Source organism: Epinephelus lanceolatus, chromosome 18 (assembly GCF_041903045.1).
Source record: "Epinephelus lanceolatus isolate andai-2023 chromosome 18, ASM4190304v1, whole genome shotgun sequence".
Taxonomy (NCBI): domain Eukaryota; kingdom Metazoa; phylum Chordata; class Actinopteri; order Perciformes; family Serranidae; genus Epinephelus; species Epinephelus lanceolatus.
Window position 1 is genome coordinate 13,199,626 of NC_135751.1, and position 22,333 is coordinate 13,221,958.

Here is a 22,333-nt window from a genome sequence, read left to right on the forward strand (position 1 = left end):
AAAAAACATTAGCAAAATGTCATGAATAATGGAGGTTGTGTTGTTTTACAAATGCACTAACTGTAACAACAGCTTGGGGAATGTCAAGAATAATTAAAGCAGCTATAATCAATATTTTTATGAATCACACTTGTATGTGAAAGGGGTCACTCAAGGTGATCAACGAAAGAGAATCGGGACTGCGTAGTTTCCCTTAAATCCATGCAGTTTTGTGGGGTCTTTCAACTCATGGTCATATAAGGTCATATAACAGTCGTACTTTTTGTCTTTAAAGGCCAGCATCTTTATAAAATTCTTCCCAATTAGGAGAGAGCATATGCGACTGCATGTGGCCGCCTAGAGAAAGAGCTTTGCGCCCTGCATCTATTTTTTAAAGTGCTTCGGCTTTTTTGTGTGGCTGCTCTGAGTGCCTCTAGTAAAAAACAAAAAAATTACTTTTCAGAAAGATACTTGTGTAGTCACTACCGCTCCTTTGGCTACTGTATGTGTCAGAAATGACATAGATGATAAAGAACACAACAGAAAAGCCCATTTTTGGGAGCAGATCAGCCGGACACTGAATGTTCCCCGGAGTGTTTATCATTGAACTCATTGTAAGCTTGTTGTTAACTGTGTAGTCAACCTTCTGTTAACATAGTGATATCTTAGCCACCTAGCTAACGTTAATGTCAAGATATTGTTGTCATAGAAACAAAACCCACGTGTCACACACCATTAAAAAAACGCTGGAAGTGCTTTTTGTTTTTAAATCAAGTGCTTGGATGAAACACTCCCTGGCGCCCTGCCACTGCATTTCTACCAAAGAATAACTCTATGTTATGCGTTAATAAGGCTATGCTTTAAGCCACAGCAGGCCGAACATCAAACAGACACAGTTAGAGACTAGCTGTTGAACATAGTGGAGAATTTGGCAGCTAAAAAGCCAGAAATTTCCCTCTAGAGTTGGAGGAGACCAAAAACAAAGCTAAAAGACAAGTTTACCATATCAGCTTAAAGGATAATAAAATATTAGTGTTGTGTTCAAGAGGTCAGTTATTGTAGGTTAAATTAAATTAAGTTATTTCTTTATGATTGGGTCATTATCAGACTGGAACACAGTGTTTTAAAGTACAAACTTGTGAATAAAACATGTATAACCCTGTAATCCAGTGCAATATAAATATAGAACATCCCATTTAGAAGATACTTACATTGAAGATTCAAGAATGCATACATCTTTTAGTATCCGTGGTCAGAAACAAATCCCGGCAGTGTTGGATCTCTGCTCTTTGAAAACCAACACGTACTTATTTCACACACAAAAAACCCCCCCATACGTCTCAGCTGTAGAGTTATTACTTAATCTTGATCAGTTTATGGCCGGAGTCATATTGTAGAACATTAAAGCCCTCAAGTTTAAAATGATATTCATGATAAGCTTATGGAAATAAAAACGGTCTATAATTACGATGCAGAGAGCATCAAGTAATGTGTGTATTTAAAGGCAGTATTATCAGAGGCAGGGTCAGCGAAAACTGAGTAAATAAAAACATCTTTCAAGCATCTCATATGATATTTGTTAAATATAAACGTTCTCATCTCCCCCACTTAAGAACCCAATCCTCAGGCTCTTAACGTGAAGCTTCACGCCATCCTTGACCCCTGTTGGCCTGGCTCATTCTTCTTCTCTTTCCCCGTTTTAGTTTCCACCTCTTGGCTCACCTTCTTGCTTAACTCTTTTTTTTTTCTCTTCAGAAGAAAGTGGAATCAGATTAAAGTAGGACAAAGAAACGGTGGAACGAAAAAGTGCTGAGAGTAGGGATTTGCATTAAGTGAAAAGGAAGAAGGAATGGAGACCGCAAGAGACATTATCCATTTAACAGATACCTGGAAGACAGGGAAACAGACGGCTGTAGAGTGAAATTATCTAGGCCAGGGAGGACCGTCGATGAAGCGTGGAAGGTAATGAGAACAGAGACGGATCCGCACAGACAGCGTGTTCATCAGCTGTGCATTACCTTCAGCATTAGCGCCGAGGGTTAAAGGGGCACAGTTGTCCTGGCTGTGACTTAGCGGTTTGCTCAAAGCTTTTCCCACGCAGCAGGACAGATAGGCGGGCCTGTGATACTGAGAGGGACCTAATAAAGTGGGCTGAAGGAGAAACAGGTCACTTATGCATAATTACAGGGAAAAAAAAAACACTTTTTTTTTTAATTACACCCATCTTATCAGTCCAAATCACTAAGTGGAGCTGCAGCAGAGAACAGCATCACACCTTCACTAATTGAGATGCTGTAGATTTGCCCTATCTGCCCAAATTAAATGTAAGTGTCGGGTATGGGACTGGGCTTTAGAAGAACTATCCCATCATGTCCCAACACACATGCAGTGTGTCTGTCACCCGTCAGTCAGTCAGTCTGTCAGACTGTCAGTCTGTCAGTCGGTCGTCAGTCACATAGTTCCAGACTTTAATATCCTGACAGCTATTGAATGGTTTTCTGACATTTTGTACAAACATTCATTGTCTCCCCAGGATCAATCCAAGTGAAACTGGTGATCCCCTGACTTTTCAGCTGGCGCTATCATCAGGTCAAAACCATGGTCAAAGTTGTGCAGAACTAATAACATTCCCATCAGACTTAGCTGTCCTTAAAACTATAGTGCAGGATTTTTATATTTAAATTAATATCTGTTATATTTAATAAGCCCTCGCCTTTGCGTTTCGTTGTCAGGCGTCTGTACAGCCATGGGATGGAAGTGATTGAGAAAGGGGCGAGGGATTAATTGATTATTTTATTAGGGAAAAAAAATGGATCAGTAGGCTATTACATTATAACGTGAAAAGTTTATTGTTCTAAAAAGAAGTTTTTCACGTTATAACAATATATTTTGACGTTTTAACGTGATAATGATATGTATGATATATTCTATCATACACAGATGCGAGGCTGCGGTGCAAGAGTAATCTTTACTGGCACTCTTCTCAACAACATACAACAGGCCTAAATAATCAATCACACACCTCAGTGTTGACATTGACAGTCCAACATAGTCAAGCACTGAGTGCTTGATCTAATATACCACACCTGTTCATCGCAAATAGCCAAGTGTCCAATCACAACTGGACTATATGGGTGCACCTCCTCCCGAGACCACATACTGCATTATAATATTGAACTTTTAATGTCCTAACAATATAAGTTATCACATTTTAACGTGAAACTATATTGCTATAATGTGAAAACTTCTTGTTAGAACAATAAACTTTTCATGTTATAAACGTAATACTGATCTATTATTTTTCTTCCTGGTGTGGCAGCACTATGCTACCATACATAGTGACGAAGCAGCATAAAAAAATAAAAATAAACTTAAAAAAATTCAAAGTGGATGCTCCAGATAAGAACATAAACTCACTATTCAAGGATTAAAGCCGCTACAAGGAACTTTTAACTGGATATGCAAAAGTCTCTCATTTCTGCTGATGTCTGTGCGTGACCTACAACAGCAAATGAGACCATCAGTGTGAAGATAAGCTATTTCTATATAGTGTATATCCATACCTTTAGGAAACTGTATCTGGGTCTGCCCCAGGTCGCTTCCAGGATGAAACGATTTACGGCACTCAGACAGCACACGTCATCTTACCTAGCTGCTTACATTCATAGTGACTCTTATATATAGTCGCTATTCCTCCTCCTCAACCCGACGTCCGCAGGGAGTTAAAATAGCAGCAATCTTCAGGTAAAAGTTCTGTGAAAGCACTGGACTCACCAACAGTCAGCCACGTCTCAGTCACACAGAGAAAATCCAATCCTCAGGAAGTCAGGAAATCCTTCAGGATAAATGTTTTGTTCGCTAGCGATCTAGCATTTACCAGCCCAATCCTGGCAGAAGCCGGCGGGTCCATGGCGTTAGCTGTCCGGGGAGCCACACACAGAGCCCGCAGGTTGCGCAGATTCACCCCGCGCCAGTGGGGATGAGGAAAGCAGGGGCCGCGGGGCTGGAACACCTCATCCGGGCCGATGACAGGTACCAGCCAGGCGTCGACAGGGTCCAGCGAGTGCCGAGCAATAAAGAGGCAAAGCACCGCTCCATACTCAGTCCAAGAAGCCGTGGAAGTGCTCGCCAAACAGGCCTTCAGCCTTACCAGCCGACCACTGCGTGTACCCCGGCAGCGGTGGCGCTTACGCTGGAGAGGTGGAGCTGGGGCGTGGCAGAGGTAAGCTGGGATCCCCGATTAGGAGCAGGGGCAAAGTTTTCCCGTCTTGTTGTTTCATTCATCCCCAAAACAAACACACGCGCGAGCCAGGTAAGTGTCTTTACGACAATATGCGCTAGAGCTCATGGGAAATATAGACTTCATTCCGGCAAAACACTACCGCTTTTGTCCACAGGGTCGCCAATATCAACTCAAAATGAAAGTTCCTTGTAGAGGCTTTAAAGTTTAAAAAAAAAAAAAAAAAAAGATGGGGAAGATGTAACGAGCTCACCTGCAGCCATATCTTATAAGCACGTGTACACAGTGTAGATGTAGCCTAAATATTAAGCTAGCTTTATTAGAGAATGGGATGGGGGGGTGGTGAACAACTTTTTAAAAAAGTAGATTAGATTGAGTCTAATTTTCAATCCAGTAGAAGGTGGTAATGCAACATTTTGGATCCATCAGCCTCTAAAAGCCAAAAGAAGAAGAAGTTTACGTAATTACTTTCAATGCCAGAGGGGGAGACAAAAGTTACGCACTCCAGCTTTAATATTCAAGGCTGATTGGGAAATGTTAGCCTGCTAATATGTTGAACTAAGATATTGAACATCATAAATATTACATTAACTTCACCATCTTAGCATTGTCTTAGCGTGTTAGTGTACTCACATTAGCATTAAGCACAAGTAGAAGTAGCTATAACATCACAGAGCTGCTAGGTTGGTTGGACGTTTGAAAGATATTGGACTTTTAGGGAGCGATCACACTGAGATGAAATGCTAAAAACCAGGGCCGTCGCAACCAGACAGGCAAACTAAGCAATTGCCTAGGGCCCCGAGCTGGAAGGGGACCCCCAGAGACGGCTGACATTGGTCCATATCAATGACAATAAGATGGAACCCCTATAGACACAACAACGACAACAAGTTGGAATCGCCCCTAATGGGGCCCCCTACTAGCTGCTGCTTGCGAGTGGCTAAGTAGGGTGACCAGACGTCCCGCATTGTGCAGGACTACACAGCATTTCTGTCTCTTTTCACGCGTCACGCATTTGCGACTAAAAATAGTTTTGCGCAAGCAAAACAAATCATTCAGCACGCTGTGCCAGTACAGATTTCAACCAGCAGCAGAAACGAAATCTGCCAGTTGTGGGTTTAACGGGGGTCACAGACGCTGTATTCCTGTCAAATAAGGTGCAAGATAAGGGCTTACCGGCGACAAGGAAGTCCGGCTCCAGGTCCAATAATTTCCTCTTTGTTGATTTCATGACTGCCCAGAAATACCTGAACAGCTGAGCCGTGGCGGCACACAGGTATGTGATATATCAGAGGAGAAACGAGGTGCTCCAAGGTGCCTCTTGCCTGAGGCCCCCAGAGTGTCTTGAAACAGCCCTGCTAGAAACGCAACGCCAGTAAAACCATTGTTTTCCTATGATACGGCGTGTCTGACCAGCATTCAAGCGTCTTTTTAGACGGGTGTTTTTGTATTCGCTTCTTTTTAGACGTGTGTAGATGCTGAATAGTGAAAATATTTTCAACTTTATGAGCGTCAGACGCCAGTAGCTAGCGCGCATTGAATAAGCGCTTCCAGCGTTTCAAGCGTCTTTGAAGCATCCGCGTCTCTAGCGTCTCATTTCTGTGTGATCACCCCCTTACGTTGGACAGACGTTAAATTTGGTTTAAATGAAAACTGAATTGACGATATTTTAAATGTATAACAACATTAGAATTTCACGTTTTGTAGACATTACCATTATGACACACTGGGTTTTATTTTCCATATGTTACAACTAAATGTCGTAATTCTATTTTTCTAAAGGTGACATTGGCATAAGAAGTATTTAAAAAGACAAAGCATCAACGTCATCTGACTTCAGTATTCTACATCAAATAGACATAGGAATTAGACGTCCTGACATTGAATTTCAGTCACCAGATGTCACAATCTAAAACAGTGTTGGTGGCCAGCTGGGTTATGTGTTTGTTTGTTGGTGCACAGCTCTGTTCAAACAGACCATCCAAAGATCAAACACCAAAAGCACATTATTTTCAACATATTAACCAATGAGCACAAATACAAACTTTCTCTTATACACAGCAGAGAATGAGTGCTCAGAGAAGGATGGACTCACCATTATTTGACTCTTTACCTCTTTAATCTCACTACCATCCTTTAGTGTGTGCAGTTTATATTTTACATCACATCCCATCCTTGTTATTTCTGGATATTCAAATTTTTTTTCAAACACCCACCTCTCTTTGTGATATTTTTGATGTTGCATAATAATTTGCATTTATTTCTCTGGTCATCTGCATAAAATCTTTCACCTGGGACATAAAGAAACCTCACACTGTAAACTATTTCAACTATTTCAGGGAGGAAAAAGGGGGCAAAACTAAGCAGTGAGAAGCTTGTAAATTAGATATGAAAGGATGATCCTGATAACATCTATAAAATCCCTGTGTAATCATCCGCAGAGGAGGTAGCAGTGACATTGACATTCTAAAAATTATTTTTTGGAAACTCGATTTACTGCACACAGAATATTGCTGGAAGTAATGGAGGAGAATGCACAGTGACTGCTGAGAATCTCACCATCTTCGCCTCTTTGCAGTGAGACAGTGACCTGCCGCAGGGTAGAAAGATCCTATATCTTCTGTTTGTTATAGCTTGTTTTGTCATCATATTTTTTTAGGTTATGATGTAAAGAAAAAGGGTTGTCGGTGGAATATGAATTAGGCTATTTCTTTTTAACCATTTCTCAGAAATTAGCAAGTCTAATCTCCTCTGGCTCTTCAAGGTGTTTTTCTAGTTTATCGTTTGACCAAAACATTTGTTTTATTCATGCTTTGTGCAGGAGAGCTTGCACTAATTTTTGAGACTGCAGAATTCCAGCCGCAGTGACAGCTTTAAAATAAAACTATTTAAAATGTCACACCACATATACCATTACAAAGGCTGAAGACAGTCAAATGAGAGTTTCTGAGTGTCAGTAACTTTCTCTCAAATCTACACGCAGGTGAACCAAAACTCTCATTTGAGATCTTATACTGATGTGCAGCAGCTCCACTGACAATAAATGAGGCTCTGACTGGGTATTCATACCATGACAACTGGGACCTTTACATCTAAACAAGCTTTATAAAACCAGTTTATGACATTTATCCAAAGTCTTTCCCTGCTGGAGGGATGGTCTTTTCATAAAACTCGGCTGTCTATGCTGTAGAAATACACAAATGCTTTTGAAATTGGTGCTACATGACCGGAGAAAACAGAGGAAAGGACTGTGGCCACAAACATATAATGGCTGTAGCATTTACTTTTGCTCAAGAGGTAAAGAAACCCACAACTATCAGAATGCACTGTGTCACACTGGACCAATAAATGCACCAGCTGGTATAATTATATGTGTTTGGCTGTTTTGAAACTGTAAAAGAAAGAAAGGTCATGACGTCAGTGGCAGCATTTGAACTTTACATTTGAGCCGGAGTTTGGTGCCACTTCTATTGAAGTTATAGTCGTATCTTTGTTTTTTCAACTTCGACTGAAAAATCCTTCTACAGAATTAAAAAAACTCACATTACGTGCTATTGACTTAGATTTTTTATTTAAATGTACATGTTTGTTTTTCTTGTTATTGGTCTCTGGCTCTGTCCAGCAGCTGCATATAACTCAACTAAAACCCCTGTTTGTTCCAAGATAGATATATCATGATACACGACCAATGGAGCAGGTCCATCCTGTTATCACTGACAAAACTACAAGCAGATCAGAAAGTAACTAATAGGCTAACAGCAGCTCACCAGTCACTTAAGTGATAAAGGTCCAGATTTATGAATACATACATTTTGGCAATTAGTGCCTCGTCCTGACAACATTATGGAAAATATATCAATTAACTGTTGGTTAGTTATTTAGAATCAAATACGTGTATGTAATGTTAAAAGTTAAGCCACTGCAGCCAACTCAATGGTCACTTTTTATTTATTCTTTCAGGTTTGTAAATGATGCCATAAGCACACTTATCTGTTATTAGTAGACCTAGTGTAGTTGACTGTATTTTTGTTTTCAAATTATTGTGCTTTGTTAGGTTGCCTGAGTAAATGATGGTGCTACTCTAACTTAGACCATATGCTGATGTAGCTTGCCAGAGATTTAAGCTTTTATTTTTCTCATTTTGACAATAAAGCTTGTGACAACACAGTGGTTAAGGTCCTGAGGAGTTATTAATTGTAATTTGTTTACTTCAGAATTGCCAAACTATAACTTTATGGCTTTATTTTGTCTGAAAAGTTAAGCTACCTGGTGTCCGTCCCTCGACTTCAGTGGGGATAATGAACTCAAAGTATAAATGCTATCTTAGGAGATATATATCAACCAATATATCAAACGTTAGCTAGTTAACAGTGTAACAAATTACTGATGATTGTGAGACCAATAACAAAGAAAACAGACACGCTTTTAAATAAAAAATGTCAGTCAACATAACGTAATTTGTGTTTTTAATTTTGGTGGAAGGATTTTTCAGTCAAAGGTTTTTCAACAAAGATATGATGGGTTATGATGCGATTTGCCGTGCCTGTCCCATTAACCTCAGTAGAAGTGGAACCAAACTGGTTTAAATGCAAAATTTGAACGCTGTCATTGGCATCATGACCTGTCCTTCTTTTATAGTTTTCTTGTTTTGACACAGGAAACAATATGGCAGCTGACTGGTGACAAACTATTTCGAATTACAGTTAAATGGTAAGCTTTGGCAACACTGTCATATAATCGCGCAGTCTAATTTTACTGTTTGTTCTTTTTTTTTTGCCTGTTTTCACAAAATAGGAAACAGCATGGTGCCCACTTCCTATTCACAAACTCTCTTATTAAAGCCAGTCAGCATGCTAAAATATGCCTCTGAAGTAGTTTAAGGTGAGAAAAAGGCAATGCAAAGACATAATCTTGGTTTATTTTTGATCAGCCCTGCCTTGTTTTACAGTTTGGTCAGGGTATGAGAGAGATGGAGGGGCGGGTCTCTCTCTTGATCCGTTTCTGTACTCATTGTATCTGTGTTGGCAGCCATACAGAAATGCAAAAGTATAATCTGTAGTCTGAGAAACAGCCCTAGAGCATGAGGTGATCAGGGAGCTCTGAGCACTGGTAAGATGGACATAAGTTTATCACAGTCCATTGACTGCTCACACTGTTATGATACAAAGTTGGTTGAAAATCAGCAAAGTGTCCCTTTAACTCCCCAGTTGTCTCTCAGGGTGGTTTCTAAAACACATGGTCATGACTTCTGTTGAGTCATGACGAGTCAGAGATCAAATCCTGCTACTGTGACATCAAGGTAAAACAGCCATGATCGAAAAATCTTAAATTCAGTGCCTGTCTGACTTACAGTAGAGGGGTAGGATGCTTCAGCAGGAACCTAAAGAAAGTTTTTACTGCCTGGTGCGTCACGGATCCCCTCTTGGTTTGAAGTGCTGAGAGAGGCATTAACAGATTGCTGCCTGAAAAACAAACCCTTTCCAAAATAGAAGTGTTGCCCCCCCCTACCAGTGTACCAGACATAGTGTGCCAGCCTGGAACACAAGCAGGGTGCCAAGGCCGGGCCTTGATATCTTAGACCCACTGTTAAGTAGGCTCACGGGACACTAGCTCTGCAGTTGTGGCTTGTTGTTGGCGCTTTGGAGAGATAATATCTAAAAAGATGATGTCCTCACTAATTTCTGTGGCTTGGCCCCTTCTTATATACGCTTTGCTGCCTCTGACAGAACGTCCCCGGCAAAGTGAAGCACTGAAACCTTTTTTTAAACATTTAAACAGTGTCCCTAATGAGGGCACAGACCTGTGAAATTATTGAAATAGATGGTTACGATGTGAATGCTGCCAAAGTTGAATTATTACTGTGCAGCTGTGTGCTTTAGTTTGTCTGGCAGACAGAAACTCATGCCTAATCTGCCATCTCATTAGACACCCTTGAGCTTCTAAAGTAACCCAGATCTGCGATCCTGCAACTTTGATGTACTTATCCTATGAAAAGCATTTTTGTCTTGAGGCCGCCCCTTTCAGAATTTTTTAAGCCCAATTATTCCTCATGATCTCTGAAAAACGTACTTATATTTATCTCAGCCTCACTGTTTCTGTAAACCATGCCTCATTTGAATCATGCACTATTCCCCTGCTGAAATCCAATATTCTCTCTTTTGCCCGAGGCAAACCCTACAGAAATCAAGAAGAGGTGCATAAAGCAAGGCTGTCTGAATGTAGTTTCCCTGTGCGGGTACTTGTGGATGTGTGTTTATGTTATTGAAATGAACCTGTTTATTTAAACGTGGATATTTTGTGCAGTTTTGTACATTTAGAAAGGTGTCTGATTTCTATTTGTAGAAATGCAGAGTGTTTATCTGCAGTCTGTGTCCTTAGATTAACTGAAAGTGTGTCTGCACACACTATATATATGTACATATACTTTACTTGTATAGTATATACATATACCATATATACTTTACCGACTGTATATGTATGATAAAACATAACGCATAGTATTGCAGATATAGGGCTGAACAAGTGCCCTCAGTTATGCATAGTAATTATTATTAGTTATTGTCTCCTGAGGATTCAGATCACAAGATGCAGCTCTTTAAACAGTTTACCAAGTCTCAGCTCTGGATGCCGTGACTATCCAAACACTGTGCTGCTGGTGTTGTATGATATGAAATAATGAGGATGTACAAATTATTTTACATAATTGTTGTTTAATTGCAGCAGCCGAGGGCGATAAGGCTGCAGCAGCCCCTGCTGGTAAGTGCCTTCATGACATCTAATCTGGGCCCACAGAAATCCAATTTATTTCAGAGTTACTCATTGAGTAATTAGCTATTATACAGTTAAACTACAATAACCAGTGGAAAACTAATATTCTAATAAAAGCGTCTTGTAAAGATTGTTTAATTTTATAATAAATTGTTCTTCTTTCTCTCTTTTTCAGACACGAAGGGTAAGAAAAACACTCTGCGTTCAGTGTTAGTTTGTCTGTGTGTGTCTCATAGACGTAACTGTCTATACATCATCATCCTCATCATTATCGTCATCACTGTCATCATCATCCCCATGATCAAAATAACATGTGTGTTTCCCCTCATTCAGAGGAGCAAGCAGAGGAGGAGGGTAAGATGTGTAGATGAAATAAACACAGAAGCAGTGAACTTCTGTGGTAATGGGACTGAGTGTGGGGATATGCATGATGCTACACACACACACACACACACACACACACACACACGCACATGCACATGCACACGCACTGCCGCACACACACTATAGTACTTACTGCTCAGTGTTTCTCTCATATTCTTTTGTTAGCACTGAGGACATGTTGACTTTATTTTGAGCGCCAGAGATGCTAATTAAATTTGGTGTTAGGAGCAAAATATAAGGTGTTTAATTTATGTATGCATACATGTTTGTAATGTATTAGTGTGTGTGTGTGTGTGTGTGTGTGTGTGTGTGTGTGTGTGTGTATTTGACTTTCCTATTTTAGCTTAGGTATACTTAAATCTGCACATACATACCGTACATGCAAATTAATCTTTCATATTTGTCCTTCAGCTATCATTGTAAAAGTGTCTCGTTAGCAGTGTTAGCATTCCTCATTTAAACCTTATGGGTGCTGACTACAAAGTGCTGGTAAAAAAAGGTTGCCCATCACACTGAGACAATATTTTAGGTGCTGGAGGGAAAAAAGCTCAGTTTGCTATAAAACGTTTATGATAAAAACCAAAGCTCAAGAGTTAAGAGTGGAAAACTTGAAATTTTATCTGCAACATCAGTTATAATGACATTTCACTGAAATTCACCAAACTCAACATAATTAAATGAGCGTTGACTCATCTCATTTCTCTGTAATTAGTACCAACATACATAGTTCTTTTCAAGAAATTCCCAGGTAAATTATGGCATTAAGAAACTCTTTTGTTGTCCTCATATTGTCTGTGTTGGAGCACCTGTATTAACCTTTTGTCTTAGACACTCGGTTTTAGTACCTGTTTCTTTAAGGCTCCCTCCCAAAAAAAGCCCAGTCTGCCCTGATTGGTCAGCATTTCCAGGTTTTCTGTATCTCGGTGTCTCTGCAACATCATTGCAGCTGGGGCTTGACTGTAATGGAGTATAGTGCCACTTTAAATGTCAAAAATCACCAATAAAAGCCTCTACCCCAAAGTCATCACAATTGGACATGTTCCAGCAGCAATCTGGAATTTCTTTAAACGATAATTTTACCAGGGAATTTCCTAAAAAAGAACCTTGTAATTTGGTACTAATTACAGGGAAATGAAACAAAGCTCTCCTAGTTTATGTGATGTTAGCATGTAGCTACATGTAGCAGTGTACTTTCAGCCAGGAATGACTATAACGGGGTATGGCATTATTCTCTACCTCGAAAAATCACCAGTAAAAGCTTCTAAACCAAAATCATGTTCATTTTCTGGCAGGAACATGACCTGATGTCAGGGAGAATTTAACTATGAAAACCAAGTTAAATGTTTTCCTGACGTTAGCATGTAGCTATATGTAGCAGTGTAGGCTACATAATATAAACATTTACTGTAGCATGAGCATATAAGGAAATCTGTCATGAGCAGGTGTCAGCTTGTCTCAAAAACTGTTGGAAACAGATCAGTCAGAACTGTCTGAAGCCTGAGGTTCTTGCTCACAGGGATTATTTTACATGTTTACCTCATTATTTGAAACTTTGGCCACGTTTGATAAGAACATCTGACACAGTAACATTTGCTGCGTTCAAAGGGAGTCGTATTTACCATATTCACGAGAAGAATCCATTTGAGTGGCCACCTTCTTCCTGTGGTATTCACAACCTCATGAGTGGAAATTTTATGACAGCTCAAAGTTCACAACCTTGTGTACATGACTTCCCATGTTGTAAACTCAATGCCCACAAGTTCCAAAATCCAAATATAAATAATCTCCAAAATAAGGAGAAGCAAAATAGGTCCTCTTCAATTATGGATCATTTTTTGGTATGTGGGACCATACAGCAGCTCCAGTGATCTTACAGTCAACATAATACCTGACATACAGTAAAACTGTCATGAACATACTAGCTAGTTTTGTGTGGTATTTGCCAGAGATTTGTTGTCCTCTGGACTTTTGCTGTGTGTTTCTCATTTCATGATCGGTTAAGTGTCACTGTGTTTCCCAACCTGCTGTGCATTGCAAGATGATCCTGTTTTGTATGTGTGAGAAAGAAGCCCGAGATAGATTCAGAATGGCAGATTGCTCCTCTCATTTCATTTCCCCGTGTGCCTGAAAATCCTGACCTTTCAAGTCCAATCCATAGTTGAGGGTAATGCATTCAGCTAAATGTGTGAAATAATTGTGTGTGGGTGTAGCGGCTCACAGCAGAGAGGCTACATGATATGCGGGATGTATGTACTGTATGTGTATAGATCAGGTAGAATCATCTACATGTGTATGTTTATGGAGATTTTCTCTGCCAGTGGTGCACATTCAGTAATAAAGTAATGAGTCCCCTGAGAGAGTAAGACATACTTTTTTGTATATTATGAGTGGAGTCTCTTTGTGAATGTTTACAGTTTCAGTTCACCTTGTTGGATTAAATGTCAATTCATTATATGGAGCAACTGCAATAGACAGTACAAGCAAGAGAGTTCTACATGTGTTTCTGTGTGTGTGTTTCGGTGTGTACGTGCAGCCGCTATCATTCGAGATGAATTATTGCATAAACTTTAAGTGGCTTGCTGAGAGTGATTAAATGCGTGTGTTTGTGCAGGTGCAATGACGAGGTAGAGCAGTGAGTTATACTAATGCTGCTGCTCGTTTTCGCTCAGTCGCTGTCTTTGAAGGGGGAACACTGGCTGACAGTAATATCCCAAAATAATTTATCATCACCAAAGTTCATTGAAAAGCTAAAATAACAAGTGACCTGAAAGAACATAGTCTGCTAGCTCCCTGACCTTTTGTTTAACCTGCTTTAACTTATTCACAGCTCATGTCATATTAAAATCAAAGCCTAAATGGCCACAGAGCTAATTTGTACCCCAAATCCTTATTCTGTTGAATCCACTCTGCTGCAAGTAACTGCTGTCACCATCTCCCTCTGATCTAGCCCTTGAAGCTTAACATCGATCAGCGACATTGTGATTATCACACAGGGTTGCCAGTTCGATCCCCAGCTTCTCCTGTCCACATATTAAAGTGTCCTTAGGCAAGACACAAAACCCCAAATTGCTCTTGATGGTTAGGCTAGCACCTTGCATGGTGGCTTGCTGCCACCGGTTTAAGAGAGTGATTTTGTAAAGTGCTTTGGATAAAAGCACTACATAAATGCAGCCACTTACAATTTATACACCAGGGAAAGATTTTTATAATATAGTGTTAAGGACTGATTATATTTAGAAAAAAAATAAAACATACTAGTACTCATAAAGTGATACGGATACCAATAGACTACTTTATTTGATCCACGTTTAATGCATTTTTATTTTTAATCCGACATCACAGACATGTAGTATAGCTGTTATTTTACCACACCACAGACTGTATGGGTACTAGCTGCTGCAGTGGTGGTCAGATCACATGTTGCATTAAACTGGAGAACATTTGCAGTGATTGGCTGTCAGAAAAAACATACAAATAGTCATTTTTCTCTGGATCTGGGGGATCTTGGGGTCCCAGATCAAGTATCAGATACTAGGAACCAACTGCCGTCAGTGCAGCAGTCTAAAGATAAGATAAGTCTTTATCCCGGGGGATAAGTGTTGTGCAGGTGTTACTGTGCAAAAAAGGAAAGAGTGCAAATTTAAATAGTGCAAATACAGAATGTCAATAAAGTAGCAAGTATAAAAATATCAGTAAACAGAATCCACAAAATCCAAAATATAGAAAATTCCAAAAATATAAACAAGGGTAAGGATCATACATTGCTCATCCCTCAAGAGAACTGTAACTTTGTATGGCATTACAAAATAAAGTGAAAAAAAAAAAAAAAAGAGGGAAAAACTCATATAGATACTTTATCACATTTTGAATACATGCAGCAAGAAAACCACTTAATGGAAATTATTGTTTAAAATGGCTGCTGTTCCCCTTTACGTTATTGTGTCACGTTCAGTGGCAAAGATGCAGCCTGTTGTGGAGGGTATGAACTGTCCTGGCTAAATAGTTTTGTGTGTGTGTGTGTGTGAGTGTGTGTGTGTGTGTGTGTGTGTGTGTGTGTGTGCGTGCTCATTGTGGCTTCACTCATCTGTTAAATTAAACACATCGATTTATCTCTAAAATGACCAAAATAACTCACAGAGCCACGGCTAAGCATTATTCTGTCATAGCTGTGTGTGTGTGTTTATGTTCAGTCTGCATAAGTATGAAATACTCACAGTACATTATATCTGCATTAGCACTCATTTCACCAGTTCATCTGCTTAACCTGTGCTTATTCTTCATTAGCGGATGTCCAGCCTGCTGTAGGTAAGCGCTCTGCTTTGTCATTAGTATGTTTGTGTGCGTGTAAGTGGGTGAGTGTGTGTGTTCAGTTTCTGTATGAAGATATTGCAGCTGTCTCAGTGAATATGCTTATACATTGTCTTTAATTTGATCTTTGATGAAATGCTTTTTCATTCGTAATCACACACACACACACACACACACACACACACACACACACACACACGCACACGCACACCTCTGCAGTCTGAGGAGTTTAACCCTTCATTGTCCACACGACTAATTTCCATGTGCCAACTGTTTCTTTTCACTCAGCGAACAATGAGCCTAGGGATGGTAAGGAAAAAGCACCACACTATTTTCCAGCCTGCTTGTGCTTTCTGTTTCTCTGCTTGTTTTGTGTCAACCTCCGTGTGTCTTAGTGGACATGGGTATCTGTTAGCGATTGTGACAGACTGAAAATGTTCCTCCCAGTCACCTGGGACTGCTCTGGTGACGGCCATCATTGGTGCTTAACATCAAATGTTGTCACTCAGCAGATGGAATCATTATTGCTTATAAAGATGATCGTATTTTTGTAGAGATATGGCCTTGAAGATTTCTGGACATTGAGTATAATAGAAATCACGATAATATATTTATTTAGGCAACAAAAGTGACAAAGTGCATCACAGCAAATAGATGAAGAGAAGTGAAAGAGAAGGATGAAAACAATGCAAAGACAAGTTAAAAGCAGCTCAAGTCATCAGATAAACTGTCAGATAAAACAAAATGATGGTAAAATGAGTAAATAAAATACAAATATAACAGACAACAGAGAAGTCTATGACAGAGATAACAACAAAGTGATTAAAGTGGTCAGATTGCTTCCACCAAAGCATCCGAGAGAACATTTGAGAGTGTTTGAATGTGAAATGAATTGACGAGGTCTGGTTTATAAACAGTGATATATCCTGCCTGTACTTATGCTGGGCATATATCATGTGTGTTTGTGTGTGATATGTGGATATCCTGCAACATGTTACTACTGAATGATATGACAGTGCAATGTAAGACTGCTGGTAATCACACTGGTTATACAGTTGTTCATTTCTTTTTATGCTGTATGTACAACATGAGGTTGAAGTTTGAGACACTGTGTGTTCTATGAGGTGGTGCTCTGATGATGTAATGAATAAGTAATAACCATGAAATTACACTACTATACATTCTATGTATAGTAGTGTAATTTATGGATGGAATGGATATGTTACTATTTTAGAGTAGTAATACCCAGTCTGGGATAGAATATTTGATAAGCTCTTATTCTGCAGGTCCATAAATTCCTAATCATTTCCTAATAATTCTCTGGGAAGGTTCATAGAAAGAACAATGTAATTTGATGCTTATTATATGTTAAATACAGACCGTCTTTAACTGGTAAACAGCTAAGGAATCAATTCCTGCAGGTGAAGCTGAACAATTTACAATTTCTCAGCAGGCAAGTATGCAGTTCAACATATATGAAGGATTGTCATGGTTACAGCAATAAACACTCGAGATTAGGGGATGATCCTGGGCGTGGTTAAAAGAAACACATGTTGACTGTCTGTAGGAAAGAGGAAACAGTGGTCTCCCTTGTTAAAGGAATACTCCAGCCAAAAAATAACCATTTATGTATCAATCATTCACTCCATGTTACACTGAATTTGTGAAGAAAACGTTTTTCCTCGCATGCCTCCACGGTAAATGAAGAAACAGAGAGAGTTCTTGATGAAATTGAGTAAAAGGGGACCATGTTTAACAGCAGTGAAACTATATCAAAACATGCATTTAGAAACTCTTACATAACTTGTGCAGTTTAATTCAAGTCTCATTTATCCAGTTGTATGAGCAGTATGCATTTTCATTAAAATGTCAATATTTGAAACACGTAAGCATAGGAATAATACAGTTCTGCTCATGTGCTTCTCCAGGCGTGCTACTCATCCATACATGATAATGTTCATGCAGAATCGTTTTAGATAATTGAGCATAGCATTACCGTAGTTCAGGCAGGACATGATGTCAAGCTCAGTTCACATCTCAGCTACATCAGCTGGTCTCAAACAGCCCAATCAACTGATGGATCAGCTTTGCAACCTGCCTCCACCACAGCTCTTCCTTTTATGTCCTGTCTGACTTATCAATGTCATTTCTGTTTGTCACTGATGCTTGCTCTGTTCTGCTCCTGGGGGTCTTTGCTGCTGCTCTCCCTGCCTTAGGCTTTACATTTAGACACATGAAAGGGCAGGGAGGTTTGCTCTCTCTGCCTCAGGCTTTCCTTGTTTGCGCGTGGAAGGGCAGAGTATGCTCACTTGGCATCAGGCTTTTCTCATTTGCGTGTGGAAGGGCAGAGGTATGCTCTCTCCGCCTTAAGGCTTTCCACATTGGCATACAGAAGGGTGGAGAGGTGTGCTCTCTTCACCTTAGGCTTTCCATGTGGGCGCATGGAAGGGCTTTCTGCATAGGCTTAGGAAAGGCAGAGAGGCCCCAGAACAGAGCCATGCAATACTGCAAATAGAAATAAAGTTTTCTTTGACTAAACAGGTCCTGACTGAAGTGAGGTTTGATCAAAAATGCACATGTTTAGGAAGTACTGACTGGATAAATGAGGCTATCCAGGATTATACTGCATAAGTTGTGCAAAAGTTTATAAATGGATGCTTTGTTATAGTTGTTATTGTTGTCTTGTTGTTAAACATAGACCCCTTTAACTCCAATTTGTCTCTTCACGAATTCTACACACGGGGTGAGTAATTGATATATGAATTTATAAGTTTTCATAATTTTGTGGGTGAAGTATCCCTTTAAAGTCAGCCATTTTGTTGACCCTATCCGCCCCAACCTCCTCTTAATGTAGACTGTAGGGCAGTCACACACTCATACTAATCCCCAAACTTTGTCTCCATTTTCCCTAAAATTAGTACCAAATTACATTGTTCTTCCCAGGAAAGTTTCTAGGAATTAGTTAGGAGAACATTTCGTGTCCACAAAATGTAGCGTTACTAAATACTGTCATGTGGGTTGTTACAAACTGTCTTCATTACCAAACTATGAAGCTGCCGGCTTTTGTTTTTCAGTCACTAAGTCCCTGCAGGCTTTTGTCCAAAATCAAAGTCCATTCCCAGAACCCTAGGACAGTGTCCGGAGTTAATTTCACTATGCAACCCTCATCCAAAACACAGCAACTGTCCAATGTAACAGTGTATGAGTGTAAACATTCAAATGTGTCCCCTGGGTGCCATTCCAGGATCAGCTTCACCCACTTAGCATTCTAACTGAAACCTTTTAAATCATCCTGAACATCTGAACTTGGATCTGTCCTCAGGGGCACTTTTGATTAAAAGATCAAATTAACCAAGCCCATAAAAGCAGAGAGAGAGAGAGAGAGAGAGAGAGAGAGAGAGAGAGAGAGAGAGGAAGAGGTGCTGATGGTGTGGCTCTCTGAATTTATGGAGGCGCATGACTTTAGTTGACACGTGACCCTGGATCCATTCTCTCAGCGACTGCTCTCGTCCAATGGATGTCCACCCAGGACAATACTCACTCTACTTGATTGGTGGTCCGATGTTATCTTCACCTGCTGCTTGTCCGTAAACCTTTTCCTGTAACTTACACTATGTCTAACTCAGAAAGTGAGAGAAATCAGAGTTTATGCAGATTATTTACAGTTAACCTCCTGACTTCAGCACAATTAAAGCGACTTTGCAACTTCATTGTTGAAGACATAACTCATAAATAGGTGTGTGTTTTTCTGTAAAAGAAAAATAGGATTTGTTAATTAGAGTCAGGGAAGGAAAGATGTGTTTTTTGGAGTGTGAGAGCACGTCGATTTAGTGTGTGAGTGCTCCTCACCTGAAGTCAAGATTATCATTGGGCCAATTAACGCTTGTGTTGAACAGCACAGTACAGATACTGTACAAACTGACGTGTTCCCCGCTCTCTCCTTCTCCCCCCCCCCCCTCTGATGCAGAGTTGCCTCCTGATGGTAAGAGAAATTAATACGTTAGCCTCTCTGTAAAGCGTATCAACTGACAAGCAAACACCTTACAGAGGTTACATCAATTTACTTGCAAAAGAAACAAGCGAATGGATAAAAGAGCAGCTCGTTTTTTATCGCCAAGATAAGAGCGTACAGCCTCAGCTTATGTTCTGTCAGGGTGGCAGAAGATTGCAGAGAGTCAACCCTAATGTGGTTTCTTCAGAGGTGATCTGAGGAGTTTCTCTATTCCCTGGGGCCAGTCTGTTCCAGGGGGCTCCTTGGTCGCCTGTCATTTATCAGAGGGTCCCAAATGGTTTATGCAGTGTAACAGCAAAGGCATTTCTCGCTCAACAGTTTTTGCCTTACGGAAAGACTGTTGCTCAGTTTTAGTGCTAAATAACCGTACAAAAGGAATAGATCCCTGTGCTCAGCGGGTGGAATTTAGTGGTTTGAAACTTCTTATCATCAAATTATATTTCTCCCAGATGATCAGTAAACAGGCGTTCCACTGTAAAAGCACCACAATTAAGAAGACTGCTGATTTGGTGGTTTGCTTGGTCGACTTGTCTCCTGTTGTGGTCTGCAATCTGTTTGTCGTGTCTTTATCTGAGTGGTGCCCAGATCGTGATTTCCAACTTTAATTTGTCCTCTGTGATTCTTCTTTTCACCACCCATCACAGAGCATGTACCAGGGGAGGATCCTCAGATGTCCGAGCTGAGCGGCATTTTCGTGCAGAAGCCAGAGAGTGTCACAGCAACAAAAGGTCTGGCAAGATGATCCGCCGTAAAAATCATGAATTATATTCAGAATGAAAGGAGTGGCCCACTTAGTGCCAAATTCTTGTTGGAGTACAGACAGCTAATCTATCTGAATTAATTACTGTGTCTCATTCTTGCTCCTGGCAGGCAAGGACATCACGTTTGTGGCTAAAGTTGACTCCTCAAACCTGACGAGGAAGCCGAATATGAAATGGCTGAAGGGGAAGTGGCTGGACCTGGGCAGCAAGGCTGGGAAGCACCTGCAGTTCAAAGAGGTCTATGACAGGAACACCAAGGTGTGTATGCACCATGTAACCTCTGTACACTGATTATTAAAGAAATTATTAGCCATGCTAACAGTATGGCTCAAAGGGTGGCCATATATTTGTTGACTGGTCAACCTCTTTGGTACAGACTAATATCTCAAAAAGTTTTGTAGAGTTTTGTAGAGATATTCATGGTCCCCAGAGGTTGAAGACTACTGGCTTTGGTGACTTTTTGTCAAGCACTGTCATCTGATCAAAAGTTTAACTTGACAGACATCTGCAATCATATTTTGGCTTCATTTTTGTACAGTGGGATTAAGTGCAGATGCTATACTATAGTCTGTGGGTCAAACTAAAAACTCAAAGTATTCGTCAAATACATTTTTCCCAAAATGGTCTCTGTATTTGTACAGTATGTAGTTGTTATCACACTGAAGTGTATTATTTTTATTATTAGCTTTTCAATGCTATGTGACTGACTCGTGTTTGAGTCTGGTGGGCGTATGGGAGGGACCTTGATACTGTGGCTCCACTCCCCGATTGCCACTGTGCAGTCTCTGGCTCCAAACAGCGTCATCAATGCAAGATGGCAGTGCCTGTATTTGGATATATTGGCTTAATTTTTGTACAGTGGGAGGAAGTTGAGACACGTCATCCGTAATTATATACAGCCTATGGTAAGTATGGCAATTAACTCTCAGTCTTACAAAGTAGTATGTGTATATTTTTATATTTGCTTATATATAAATATATACAACTATAAAAGCATTTTCTGAATGATCAGGTAAGTGCTCTACCATCTCCCAGTAGATGTTTTATTTGTCATAGCTGCAGCTTCAACATTGAAATCTTAAAACTACACCAAAAGAAGATCCTTTCCAGCCATTCTTTGTACGTGTCTCACAGTTCCTTTTAACTTTTTAAATGAATCTCTGGGACTGCAGGAATGTATTTGCATGCTATTACTATATTATATTTTACATCACAACTTCCTCATTCAGTTGATTCTCTCCACTTCTGGGACACAGATGCACTTGTTGTGCAAGTTATGCACAAAATATACGCGCAACTAGTATTCAACAAAATGCCAAAATAAACTGTAAATATTTGAATAATGCTGAATTACAAAAGAGAACTTTTACAAACTGGAGGGAATGATGAGTGTGTAATCTAAAAAGCTGCATTGAGCAGCCGACTAATAAAAGGCGATATCTGCCCAATGGCTTTATCAGCAAACGGATATCGGTCAAACTGTGTGCTCTGTATACTCTGAGTACGTTTCTAAGCACGCACTGCATATCTGTGCATATATGTGTGTGTGTGTGTGTGTGTGTGTGTGTTCATTTAATTGCATGTGTTCTCCAGCACATCATCCCCCTCTCTCTCCCTGTCAGATCTACACTTACGAGATGAGCATCATCAAAGTAGTGGATGCAGACGCAGGTGGCTACCGCTGCGAGGTCACCTCCAAAGACAAGTGCGACAGCTGCACATTCGATGTCTCTGTGCAGGGTAGGTCTGGAGACAGACAATCTCATTATTGTCATCTTCCATTCAGCATGTCCACCATTACTATGTAACTGGCTTTGTCAGCCAATAACTCAGTGAGTGCGATACACATTAGGTCCTATCATTTAGTGGCCTAGCGAGGTC

General features: G+C 40.1%; 1 protein-coding gene across 4 annotated transcripts in view; it reads left to right on the forward strand.

Annotated features, from left to right (window-relative positions):
* The window catches only part of mybpc2a (myosin binding protein Ca), a 77,822-nt gene that overhangs the window by 14,369 nt on the left and 41,120 nt on the right, over positions 1-22,333 (forward strand). The window contains exons 1-6 of one of the 4 annotated variants that reach the window (XM_078161464.1): positions 11,326-11,341; positions 15,656-15,676; positions 15,968-15,988; positions 20,336-20,419; positions 20,562-20,710; positions 22,075-22,192. In XM_078161464.1, coding sequence (XP_078017590.1) covers positions 20,362-20,419; positions 20,562-20,710; positions 22,075-22,192 — 325 coding nt within the window. In that variant the 5' untranslated portion in view covers positions 11,326-11,341; positions 15,656-15,676; positions 15,968-15,988; positions 20,336-20,361. Of the gene's footprint in view, positions 1-11,325; positions 11,342-15,655; positions 15,677-15,967; positions 15,989-19,646; positions 19,662-20,335; positions 20,420-20,561; positions 20,711-22,074; positions 22,193-22,333 lie in introns of those variants that run through there. The other 3 variants (XM_078161463.1, XM_078161462.1, XM_078161461.1) reach the window with 3 other exon arrangements.